Source organism: Anoplophora glabripennis, unplaced genomic scaffold (assembly GCF_000390285.2).
Source record: "Anoplophora glabripennis isolate ALB-LARVAE unplaced genomic scaffold, Agla_2.0 scaffold1561, whole genome shotgun sequence".
NCBI classification, from domain to species: domain Eukaryota; kingdom Metazoa; phylum Arthropoda; class Insecta; order Coleoptera; family Cerambycidae; genus Anoplophora; species Anoplophora glabripennis.
Genome location: NW_019419200.1, coordinates 40942 through 55090, shown reverse-complemented (window position 1 = coordinate 55090; position 14149 = coordinate 40942). Strand labels below are relative to the sequence as shown.

General features: G+C 34.0%; 1 protein-coding gene across 1 annotated transcript in view; it reads right to left on the bottom strand.

Annotated features, from left to right (window-relative positions):
- Positions 1–5412: 5412 nt before the first annotated feature.
- The window catches only part of LOC108914988 (eukaryotic translation initiation factor 4 gamma 2), a gene marked incomplete at both ends in the record, with an annotated part of 33012 nt that continues 24275 nt past the window's right edge, over positions 5413–14149 (bottom strand). Inside the window, 2 exon segments of the mRNA XM_018720927.1 lie at positions 5413–5955; positions 9232–9545. Coding sequence (XP_018576443.1) covers positions 5413–5955; positions 9232–9545 — 857 coding nt within the window.

Genomic DNA, 14149 nt, shown 5'->3' with positions numbered 1-14149 from the left:
AACAACAACAATAACAATAATAATAATAATAATAATAATAATAATAATAATAATAATAACAACATATTTATTTCATAAGACTTTGCTCACACAAAGTATCGAAAATTGTCAAAAGTATGTAACACAAATAAAAAACAGATAATTAATGTATAAGGACAAACTACAAAATATAGACCAATGACAAGATATAGAACATAATTACAAAATATAGAATAAAAATTGTAACAAAAAATTAAAAATTGCAATAAAAAAATTAAAATAAAAAATTAAAATTAAAACTAAAAACCAGGCTCATTGAAGACACAACACATATACTCATCAATATTATAGAAGGGATTCTGTAAGAGAAATCGCTTTACTTTGTTACGAAAGACAACACAAGAATTTATCTGTTTAATATGCGTTGGCAACTTATTATATAATTTAATGGACATAATAAAAGGGCCATTAGCCGTTAACGTTAGGCGATGCTGGGGTATTTTTAAATTAAGAGATTCTCTCAGATTATAGCCAGAAGACTGAGTTGTATTGGCGCGTGTAATGAAATTTGTTAAATGGTTTTTCACATATGTAACACAGCTTAAAATATATAGTGAATAAACTGTAAGAATACCTAATCTTTTAAATAATTGTCTGCAAGAATCTCGTGCCTTTGAATTAGTCATTGTACGTATAATCTTTTTTTGGAGAATAAATAAATCTTTAATATGTGACGAGTTACCCCAACAAATAATGCAGTAGCTTAAATTAGACTGAACATAACCAAAGTAATACATTTTTAAAATTTCCAAATCTACAAATTTGCCTAAACGCCAAAGAACAAAACAATGTTTTGCCAATTTATTCAATAATTCGTTAATATGATTTAACCAAGATAACTTTGAATCCAAGAGGACTCCCAAAAATTTTACTGAAGTATTTTGTTGAATAGTTTTGTTGTTAAATTTGACTAATATACTGCAATTTATTTCTTTAGTATTGAACACGATCAGATCAGTTTTTGTGCCATTTAAAGCTAAATTATTATTTTTGCAATAATTTTGCATGCTAATCACAACACTTGATGCAAGGCCACTAAGTGCCGCAATAGATTCCGATTTAACCGCCACAGAAGTGTCATCTGCGAACATTGTTACAAATCTTTTTGAATTAGCAATCATTTCAATGTTATTAATAAATAGTAAGAACAAAAATGGGCCTAAATTGCTCCCTTGAGGGACACCTAATCGGATATGCCTCGGTTGTGAAAAATATTGAATACCATTGACATTTAAAAGAACTTCTTGAGTTCTTCCTTGTAAATAGATATTAAGCCAGTTATACATGCACATTTGTCTTTATTTTCTAATGCATTTAATATAAAGCTATATAAAGATAAAATTGCATCTTGTGTCGCCAAACTTTTTCTAAATCCGAACTGATTTTTATTAATTGTGTTATTATTTTCTGCGAAACTTAATATTCTTAAATAAAATGCCCTTTCAAATATTTTCGAAAATACAGAAAGGAGTGCTATTCCTCGGTAATTAGATATTAAATACTTATCATTCTTTTTATGGATAGGAATAATTACAGCTTTTTTTAATAAAGAAGGGAAATATCCTTGTGTAAAAGATAGATTGATCAAACTAGTCAAAGGAACGGATATAAAAGAGATTATTTTATTAAGAATTGTGCATGGAATGCTATCAAAACCCGCCGAATTTTTCGTGCAAACTTTCCTAATTATATCCATTACTTCTATTTCTGTAAAAGGGAACAAAAATATGGAATTAGACACAAAAGGGATGCCTAAAGACACATCCCTTTGAAACTTTTTATCATTTAAGCACATGGCCGAATCGACAAAGAAATTATTAAATGCATCTGCGGCCTTATGTAAGTTTGAAATATTGTTCCCATCATCATCGTGATAGCTTTGACAAATGTTACTATTTAAAGTATTACAATTTTTTTTAATAATGTTCCAAGCTGCTTGAGATTTGTTAGAAGAATTCAATATCTTATTACCAAAATATGTTGATTTTGCTACAATAATTTTTTGTTTATGAATTTTCTTTAAAGCCTTATAGCGCAATTTTAATTCGTTATCATTAGTACATCTGTATATATCATATAATTCTCTTAACATAATCCCCTCATTAATGATTTCCAGTGTCACCCATGGGTTTGTCTTCATATGAGATTTATTCTTATTTTTACACAGTTCCACAGGAAAAGCTTTATCAAATGCATTCAAGATAACCTCATGAAAGAATGAAAATTTTTCATCAAGCGACAAATTTAAATCTAAAAAATCCCATCTGACTTTTGCTATCAAATGCTGGAAGAATGCTATATTTATTGGATTGTTACTAACTCGCTTAAAATAATAAGAGCTTTTGAACAACATTAGATTCAGAAATGGAAAAAGAAACCTGTTGTAAATGATGGTCTGAAATATCACATTTTATATTTTGCGGGTTCAATATATTAATATCCATACTCGAAAAGATATTGTCAATTATTGTCTTCGCCTCACCTACTTCCCTGGTATAGGACCATATTGTTTGTTTCAAATTAAAGGTGGCAAAGATATTGCATAACTTTTTGGCAAAAGGATTTAAATTACAAGGATCAAAATTAAAATTAAAATCTCCACATAAGAAGACCAAGTCAGTTTTTATAGTTTGGTTTAGTAAATCTTCAATATGTAATAGAAATTCACTTGAATTATCTGGAGCAGGGGAGGCAAGTGGAGTTCTGTAGAAACATCCTACCAAAATTGTTTGCTTGTTTTTTAACACAACTTCAGTCAAAGCATACTCAAATGTGAATTCTAACCTTGGTACTTTACAAGAAACTTTCCTAAAATCTAAAGTGGATAATATAAATATCGCTACTCCCCCTTGCTCATGATCAGATCTACAAAAAAAGTCACAAAGAACATAGTTGTCAATTTTAACATGCACAATTTCAAAATCACGAAAACCAGTTTCAGAGACACATATTACCTCCGGATAGTCAATATGTTGAAGTAGGAGTTCCAAGTCTTCAATCTTGTTACGTAAACTGCGGCAATTTAAGTGACAAATACGTATGATGCCGGGAACACTACCATCGTTTGAACTTGTCCTAATTGCGTCTGACACTGGGGAAACTTTTTCCTGTTGTTTTAGAATGGTTTGTTGATATTTTCTTGAAGAAACGAAATAACTGCACCTTTATGTTCTCACTCCAAAAGTTTTCGTCTAGTATTTTCTCTTGTAAATTACGAGGAATAACTACTTTGAATGATGCATAAGAACCCTTTGTGGTAAGCTTTTTAACGTGAAATACTGTTCCTTGCACTCTCTGGGTGATATATGCTGCCAGTTGATCCTCTGTAGTATTTAGATTCACATTCGAGACGTGAAGAGTGACTGATGGTTCAGCCGCTAATATTTCTTGTACACAGCCGTCGCCGGTGCTGCCATTGTTTTCCTTGCGTCTCTTGCCAATTATAATCTTAGTAGTTGTTTTATCTGACACTATCATAGTCACTAAATACTTTACTGCGACAACCTCTACGAGCTATAAATCGTCGTAATGCAGCTAAGAAAGCCTCAATAGATAAATCCGATGCCACCTATGTTTTGAGACTTTGCTTTTCGAATTCGAGACATCGTTATACGATATGGGTCAGCAAAATCAACACCTATGCAAGAAAATGTTTAACCTGATTGCTAACTTGGAGGATTATCCATAGGGTGAAATCGATTCACGCGAAAACAAGTGTGACAACGAGATAAATAATATTTTATTGCTCGTCTCGATGATAAAATCCAAAATTGTTGAGATGATAGAAAATGTATGGTTTTTAAACCTGGACGCAAATAAGTAATATAAATATTCAATAATCAATGTAGTAAACCTAATTAACAATATTGGATATTTATCAACATATGAGAATACCTCGTTCATCGATAAATGGCGCTAATTTTCGAATTACTTTTGAGCAAGGTCGATTACTTTTAAGATTAAAAATCTCATCAGTAAAAACTGACAATTGTACATGTTTAATTAACAACAACAAGACCTCATTCAATTCAGAAAATGTAAGAGTTCCCTTTTGCAAATTCTATTTATTTCGAAGATTACGTAAAAATCGATTACAATAAGCAACCTTAATTTAGTTCAAAGACGAAAAACTAATCAATTGATTGCCAAAAAAACTGTTTTGAGGCAAACATGACAGTAAAGAAATTTGTCTTCCCTCAGCTACCGCGTCTGAGGAAAATTGGTTTTCTTCGTATGCTGCAATGGACCACAAATTTTCAGCAAGATATCCAGGGAGGTCCTTCGCACCAATGCTTAGAGTTTAGAAGTTCTAAAGGATATATACCGAGAGGAGCGCAATCAGCTGGGTTGCAGTTAGCTCGAATATGATACCAACAATCTGGAGGGATGACTTCCTGAATTCGACTCACACGATTGCTCACAAAATATTTTCTATTTGTGAAGCGACGATTTAATCCAGAACGCGATGCGAGCCAGCATAGCCCGGCCGAAAATACCAAGTGCAAATGTATACATTATAAAACAGGGGAAGGAACTTCACCGAGCGCGGTTGAGACTAGCATGGTCCGCGATGCGACGGAACCGCGACCGCCTAATGCGTTCTCTCCTTAAAGTAATAATTTAATTAGATGATATAGTTTGGATTTTCTTATTAACGGTAAACAAATGCGAAATGAGGTTTAAATATTGGATGTTGATAGTTTAAAAATATAAAAGAAAAATTATTTTCTCGGCGAAAACAAGGGTCAAATCGAAAAAAACAAATATACACACACTGTGTTAGGCGCACTGACTGACTGGCACCGACAAACACAACAATGCGCGCGAGAATGATAACTCATCTTCTGCGTATGTGTATTTCTTATTTTAGAAGAGTCTGTGTCTAAGTGTGTTTTTCGAAAGTCAGATGCGATCCGGATAATTGGCGATCCGGGTAGTTGGAGTTCGGATAATTGGAATTATATTGTATTTGAATTTTCATCAACCTCTGCTGTTAATGTGGCTCTTAAAGAACAAGAATAATTTTCCATATTTTCTTTTATGCTAATTTAAGAATAAAGCGATGCGATTTTAGAATTAGAATTGATCTAACAATAAGCCCATATCAAATTTTATTTAATCCGGATTAAACATTAATCGTAACCAAACTACTACGGTACAGATCCTCATTATAGCCGATTGTTTTTATTAAATGCTAGGTCATTATATTCCATTTGTCTATTTGTATTTGAGCATCATAAAAGATATTTGATTAAATGGAGCAAAATTAAAAAACTGGCAAATAACCAAAAATAGAAATTGTAATATTGTAATTGAAATAATAATCTATTACATGTATACTCATCACTAATATATATATTTTGCGTAACTTACCTGAAACAACGCTTGTCCTTTTCCTGGGTAGGCATCAGTGACATCCTCCTTCCAATTGAGGAAAGCTTCTTCGTCAACTATTTCCATTTCATAAAGAGCAACAAACCATCTTAAGAGTTGACCCCTCGGAAAACCTAATGAGTAAAAGTGCATTTGTAACGAATAGACCGCCACCAACTGTAAAGAAGATTTTTCCCTTAAAAACGCATGAAGTACAGGTTGATATCTCTTAAGTAAACTTGTTTCTTTCTCTATGATGGCCTTTTCATCATTACCAATAATGGAGGATTCGTGAGTTATATATTTCAAGAGTACGGTCATAAGTGCATTAATAAATCCAGGATCATTGAAATTCGATTGTTCTAAATTTTCTTTTATCCATTTGTAAAATGACTGTGGGTTTGGATCAGCTTGAAGTTGACGGGAAAGATCTGCTTGGATGCGAAGCAATGGATATAGGAAAGCAAGATCTCTCTCTTCTAGAATTTCTGAAAGACGTTCTTTTGTTTTGTCATTCTCAGGTAGTTGAGTCATAAGATTGACCTGAAGATTTAAAATATGGCATTATATTCGTTGAATGCAAACTTACATTAATATTATACAGGGTGCCTGCAAATTTCACCGACAACGTTTGACTGTCTGTATATTCACGACGATAAATAAATACGATCCATCAAAAAAAAATTAAATAAAAACTTTTTGGTTTTTGAGTTACAGGACTTCATAGTTGTCAAATATAAAACTAATTTAATTAATAACTTCATAACCCTTTTACCGATCGCGTTAAAATTTGGGAGATTTATTTGGACCATTATGGCATATTATTTCTTAAAGTTTTAGTCAAATCGATATACGAGTACTGGATATTAGATTTCTCCGGTTACCTCTCCCTTTTAGCGGACAAAACTTTTACAGTGGTCGTAATTTTATAAACGGGCAGCAACATTGAAAAGGTCGTTTTATTTAAAAAAAATATTGTCTCTAGAGAAAATCACCTACAGAAAGCCATTCTTGAGAAAAATTGCATTATTTGCAGATCTGTACGTTTCGATTTGCGTAGCAGTATCACGGATTTAAAATTTTGAGTTCAGTAGGCGATGAAAACAAGATGTTTATTGCTGTGGCTATCAGGTAACGTCATTATTGTCGTGTTTCTTTAGGATTCTCATCACTCCACACATGCAAATTATGAAGTGTCCGCAGTGTATCAAAACAATTAAACATTTTCATAATTTGTATGTATGGAGTGATGAGAAAGAAACATGACAATAATGACATTACCTGATAGCCACAGTAATCAACATCTTATTTTCATCGCCTACTTAACTCAAAGTTTTAAATCAGTGACACTGCTACGCAAACCGAAACATGCAGACCTGCAAATAATGCAATTTTTCTCAAGCATGGCTTTCTCTAGGAGATTTTTTCAAGTGACAACCTTTTCAATATTGCTGCCCGTTTTAAAAAAATACGACCACTGTAAAAGTTTTGACTTCTAAAAGGGAGAGGTAACCGGAGAAAATTATCACCCAGTATATCGATTTGACCAAAGTTTTAAGAAACAATACGCCATAATAGTCCAAATAAATGTCCCAAATTTTAACGCGATCGGTAAAAGGGTTATGAAGTTTAATAACTTCATAACCCTTTTACCGATTTAATTAATATTAAATTAGTTTTATTTTTGACAACTTTGAACTCAAAAACTAAAAATTTTTTTTTCGTAGATCCTATTTATTTATCGTCCTGAATATGCAGTCAAACGTTGTCGGTGAAATTTGCGGACTCCCTGTATATTATAGTAAAATTTTAATGACAAACCGCGTATAATGACGAATTTTCACTCAAGTTTGGTTTGATATAAATATATCTTCCATTTGGTACAACATGATTTCACTGTTCTTGGCATGATGCTATAACCAAACTTCACTGTAAAATACAGTGTGTTCTACAATTATGTCCCGCAGAAAAAAAAATTGAAATTTGAGAAAATATTCACAGCTCCACAAAAAAAAAACATCGAAAAATTACTTCTGGGATCTGACTGTATCTACCATGTTTTCGGGGTAGCTGAATCCGATTCCGGTGTCCATTTAACTCCATCACGTCAGGATTTTTCATAACCTCAAAAAAATAGGCTCAAAAACCCAAATCCACTGACCACTCAACTCCTATAAACCTTTAACCCCATAACCCTGACACTCGGTAAGCCATAAACTCATATGCCCCAATAATACCATAACCTCATAGCCTCAACTTCAAAACCCAGTCAAGAATAGATTTATGCACGAACACTCAAACTTCGCTTTACCTTTTCGCGCTAATGGGGATCCGACCTCATTCATCGAAATTGTTTGCCGTTTCCAGGGTGTCTGCCGGATGACGGAATAATTCCGTTACCCTCCGTCAACCACGTGAAGGTGCCCTGAATTGCAAACATGAATAAGTAGTACAACAATGATGTACGAAGTTTCGATTCATGAGAGTGCGTGCATAAGTCTATTCTTGACTGGGTTTTGAGGTTGAGGCTATGGGGTTATGGGATTATTGGGGAATATGGCTTTAAGGCTCAAGAAGCACGTATGGCTCGAACATACTGTTTCAGAGCTTAAACGCGCATAAGTCCCTTTCTTACTGGGTTATGGGGTTTCGAGGTTACGAAGTTATGGGATTATAGGATTAAGAGGTTATGAGTGGTCAATGGATAGAGGATTTATTGGACTTTTCTGGGCCTATTTTTTAAGTTTATGAAAAATCCTGACGTGATGGGGTTAAATGCATTCGGATTTAACGACCCCAAAAATATATGGTAGACATAGTCAGACTCCACAAGTCATTTTTTCGATTTTTTTTTTGTTTATAAAATTTTCTGTCGGCAGTTATTATTTTCATTTCATGTCAAATATAAAACAAATGAAATTAAAACTTGATTAACATTTTTAATCTAAGGATTAAAAGTGCAAACTTTAGCTCCTAGGATTAAAAGTGAATACTTTTGTTGCTAAGATTCCATTTTATTTTCTCGGTAAGGAAAATGTCAACCTTAGAGATTTCTAACAGTAAAAAAATGTCATAGTTTTGTGACGGTTGGAGAAAAACTACATTTTTGTACAATGTATCTCATTTTTTATGTCATACTAGGACAACTATTATTAAGATATTACCTAAAATATAAACAGTTTATTCCTGGTGTAGATGTACTGTTCAGCTCTGATTTTAATGAGTAAAGTGTCCCTCAGGGATTGAATTTACCTCACTATCCCTCTATCAAAAATAAATGAGCATTTACGAATGCAGTGCAAATGGTTACCAAAGTAATTTAAACTATTAAGGAGGTAACCCATTAGGCGGTCGCGGGCTCGTCGCATCGCGGACCGTTCTGGCCTGAGCTGATCGCAGTTTTTCACTATATCAGTCGCATTTGACAATCGCGCACAATCCTGCTCGCGCTCTTCTTTTGTTTTGCTTTATTGTTTTAATAGTTAAGAAAATGAGTTCTATGGAAGAGGTATTTTTATTGGCTCTTCTATGGTCTCCCGAGCTTCATTGGAAAAGATCGGTGGAAAACGCGATGCAAACGAGACGAACTCGGGAATGTCCAGTGCGAATGCATACATTATAAAACATGGGAAGGAACTACACCGCGCGCGATCGAGACTAGCATGATCCGCGATCCGACGGGACCGCGACCGCTTAATGCGTTCCCTCTAGCACTTATAACATGGTATCTAGATTTGATGTTTGATTTGATGAAGTCAGTGTTAATAAATCATGATGGTTTGTATAATAAAATTAAATTAAGCATTGATATATTTTTACCTTACTCTTGTTGAATATTTCTGATAACTCCAATTTTCCTCTCTTCTTATGAATGTGCTGCAGAACTAACAAAAATAAAGGATAATGTGCACCATTTTCTGTTATTGAGGCAACATCAGAAAGTGGTATAAGGTGTTCACATATGGCTGTAGCAAAAAGGATAGAAGCTGAATTAATCACTTTGGTGATTTCATTCTCTCCTTCACTGAAGACGTTACAAAGAGATTTGAAAGCTTCCTGTACAATGTGACCATTTACCAAGTTATCTTCTTTCAAATTGCTCAATAACTTAATTAGTTTTTCTTGTTCCACATCTAAAATTAATATTAATGTGGGTATTACTAAATGGCACTACAATTTATTTAAAAAGTTATATTCATCCACGCAAATGTGATTTTGAAATAATTTCTTAAATTATGGTAATTATATTTATTGATAATTAGTATGTATCACTAACACTAACAAATAACTGACTGATGATAAAGATGATGACTACCTTAATGACTATGATGAATGATGACATAATGGTAATTATAACTATAATAATCACAAAGATAATAATTAACGGGTTTTCAATTTTATACTACAAATATACATGTATTGAAATTATTATTTTATTCATAAAATTAAAAAAACCCGAAATAAGACTTTTCCATTATGGCTAAACAATATAACTTATTAGATTTTAGTTTGCTTTAAAATTTTGACTTTGGGACTAGAATTTAAAAAGTGAAAACTATTATTTGTTCGACAAATGGGCACATTTACTGCTACAAGAGGACATAATACGTTGTAACAAAGTGATTTTTCGACACCCCGCATTTGTGTTCCTTTTGATTCATTTTTAATAAATGTAAATTATCGCACCGACATTTACATTTTTCACGACGCCTGAGACAACCAGACACAGCGTTAGCGCGGTGTCAATGGCCTGGTAGCCGGCTTCAGGAGTAGTGATGTCAAATACAGTTACTTTTTAGTACTCAGAGTATTCGTTACTTTTATCTTGAGTACTCGTTACTTTGTATTCGTTACTGTGTACAGTTACTTGTATAGTCCGGCCGGCACGATATGCGGCTTTGTTTCTACGCTGACTTCCCGCAAAAGTCAACCACACGCTCGAAATACCCTAAATTGTTAATATTAGCAAAAATCATGTATCCATCGTGGCTACATCTATTCCAAGTGAACGTATATTCTCTAAGACAGGTCAAATAATAACAGAACAGCGCAACAGATTAAAATCCAAGTATGTAAACAAAATCATTTTTCTAAACTGCAACGATTTTTTGTTTATTCATAAAACTTAGTAGTAGTATCACAATGGTAATAGTAGGCATTCGCACAAAACAGTAAATAGTTTTGAATTAATAAGTTACGTTGTTTTTTTCTTATTTTGGATATTTTTATTTTTTCGTTAAGTATTTGGTATTTTTATAAGACTAATTTCTATAAGACAAGAGCAAAATTTATATATTTTTTTGTTTAAAAAAAAAATAGAAAATAATTATTTATTTAAATGTTATTAATATACAGGGATGGCCAGAAGTACGGAATAAAATTCATATCTTTTGAATGAGTTAATTTTTTTTAAAACGCCGAAACACGTTAACTGATTTTGATTTTTTCCCATCTTTCGGTTATATAATAATTAATTTTTCTTCAACCCCCTAACCCCCAGCTACCCCTATTTTTTTTTCAAATGGAAACATAAGGCATGAGGGGGCTCGTTGAAAAGCTTATAGAAAACCGAATCCAGCCATACCAAATAAACAAGTTTTATTTTTTCAATAACAAGTTTTTTTTCATTTAGAAATTGAAACAACTAGATAATTTACAAAAATAAACTCAATGTCGCAAATGCTGAAAATGTCCTCCATTCACTATTTGGCATTCTCCAAGACGATAGTAAAAGCTGTCCACAGCATTCTGAATGACTTCAGCTGGTAAATTATGCATCTCCGCCCTAATCTTGTTCTTTAAATTCTCAATATTATCCGGTCTGTCCTGGTAGACTCTTTCTTTCAAATATCCCCAAAGAAAATAATCCAGGGGTGTTAAGTCGGGGGATCTTGGCGGCCATTCAACTGTACCCCGTCTACCAATCCAGCGATTTGGAAACATTTCATCTAAGTATCTTCGAACATCAATACCAAAATGTGGGGGAGCGCCATCTTGTTGGAACCAAATTCTTTCATTCGGTATATCTGGATCAATTTCATGAGGGAAAATCACAGCTAGAGCAGGTATCAGGTCAAATGTTAGGAAATCCAGGTAGCGTGCGGCAGTAAGATTTTCTTCAAAAAAGAATGGGCCCAAGATTCTGTTGTTGATGATACCTGCCCATACATTAACTTTTTGTGGATGCTGCGTATGCGATTCGCATGTCCAGTGTGGATTTTCCTGGGACCAAAAGCGATAGTTGTGCCTGTTAACCACTCCATTTAAATAAAACGTAGCTTCATCCGAAAAAAGTACGTCTCGTTGAAAACCATTATTGTCGTCACACCGTCTCATCATTTCCTCACAAAATTGTAATCGCCTATCATAATCGTCTTCCAAAAGCTCTTGGACAAGACATACCTTATAGGGGTGGTATTTCTCTTGTTTCAGAAACATTCGAATTGCAGTTCGAGAAGCATCGTGATTGCGGGCCAATGAAACAGTTGAAGTATGAGGATTTTCAACAAGTTCTAATGCAATGTCTAATTTCTTTTCTTCATTCAAAGCACGTGCCCGTCCAGTTTTGGGCAAAGTCTGTACTGTACCGTGTTCCTCAAATTTGTGAAATATTTTACTAACTATCCCTTGCGAGATTTGGTTTTAGGGATATTTCGCATTAAATAAATCGCGCACTTCAGCCTGACTTCTTATTTTGTCTCCTCATCCAAGCAATATCAAGATTTCGATGCGTTGCCTTCCGATAATACCATTGCAATTCAGTAAATAACTTAATTTTGACACAATAGTACCGTTTCAAACTCCAATTTACAACCAAAGCGAAAAATTAACCAGAAAGCCTGGCAAGTAAGTAGTACTAAAAAAACGCAACATAAAAAATATATCTTTTTTGAGTTAGCAGTGATAGGTACAGTTTCAAATTCTTTATTTATTTTATTCTATGCAAATTCATGGAGGATAACACTGAAGATAATTAAATTTTATTTCACTTGTTAAGTAGGTACAAGTAGGTACAATCCTAAAAACCTTGCTATTGAAAAAATAAAACTTGTTTATTTGGTATGACTGGATTCGGTTTTCTATAAGCTTTTCAACGAGCCCCCTAATGCCTTGTTTTCATTTGAAAAAAAAGTAGGGGTAGCTGGGGGTTAGGGGGTTGAAGAAAAATTAATTATTATATAACCGAAAGTTGGGAAAAAATCAAAATCAGTTAACGTGTTTCGGCGTTTAAAAAAAAATAATTCATTCAAAAGATATGAATTTTATTCCGTACTTCTGGCCATCCCTGTATGAATAATTTAAGTTTTGTATGTTTATTTATTATTTACGTTCTTCAGGTGCATATGTATCTACTATACTGCAGCAAACTACGAATTAAATAATTACATTGATTAATTACTGATTAAATATATTTTACAGCTGTTTAATTAAATGTCAACAAAAAGGTATTTCATCTTAATTAACAATCCTATAGGATGACGACTACGCGACTACTTTTACCTTGCGAAACGCGTCGAACGAGTACATGATAAATATTCCGAGACCCGATAAGAATTATTGTATCTATGAGTATTAGACGCTTCAGTAAAATACAATACCAAATCTGAAATCCACGCGTTCAGTAAATATTACCCGATTATTACCGATTATCGTGATTACATGTATCGAAGCTTGGAGAAGAATCTCTGCTTAAAAAGTATCAGTACCGAATACTTTTCTCATCGATTACTCAGTGTTAGGTATTTGTTAGGTATTTTATTTAGTTACTTTTAGTTACATGTACTGTTAGGCATGTGCGCAGGTCCATGTATATATATATATATATAGGGTTGTGTGACATGATCATTCTAGAGAGTGAGATCGTATGAGCTTTGTATATAACATGTATTGACATTACCAAGAGTATTGCAGAATTAATAAAGAATATTAATTAGTCAGTGGAATAGTGTTTTATTCAAGACAGAACAAACTGGCGACGAGGTAAAAGTGGTGGATAAAAATTCGTGTCGGAGAATTAAAAAGTTAGCTAGTGAATAAAGATCGTGCGGTCGACCACGTGGACAAGATGGCAACTGGTATGGGCCAAGTTCGATTATTCAGTTATAGAACGTGTAACTGGAACATTTACCGGTCTCAATTACAGCAATACTTCATTGCTAACAATATTGCCGCTGAAAAGGCCGATGTGCGACGCGGAATCCTGTTAGCAAATTGCGATGAGGAGTCCTACCAGTTAATCTCTGATTTGTGTGTGCCAAAGAAACCAGAAAACGTGCCTTACGACGATATCGCTTCCAAGCTAGACGAACATTTCAAAGTGATAGAAACATTCTTTGGTGTTCGCGAAAAGTTCTACAGTGCGTATAAAAACTCTTATGAATCGGCAAGTGAGTGGGCAGCCAGAGTGAGAAACCTAGCAGCACCCTGCAAATTCAAAGCTGATGTGCTGGATGAGTTTTTGAGGGACAGATTTATAATAGGCTTTCCAAAAGGTGCAGTTCGTGATAGACTTCACGAAGAAGATGAAACCTTGACATTCGAAAAAGCGGTGTCAATTGCTTGCAAAAAAGAAGCAGGGCAGAAAAACTTCCAAGGTAACATTCCAACGACGAGCAGTTCGGTTGGAGGGATCAAGAGAGAAGCAGATGCCGTATATCGAGTTTCCCATCGACGAGGTCCTGCGCAAGGAAGTAGGTACCAGGATTGTGGCCGTGGAGCGGTAGGCGCATGTGGCGGT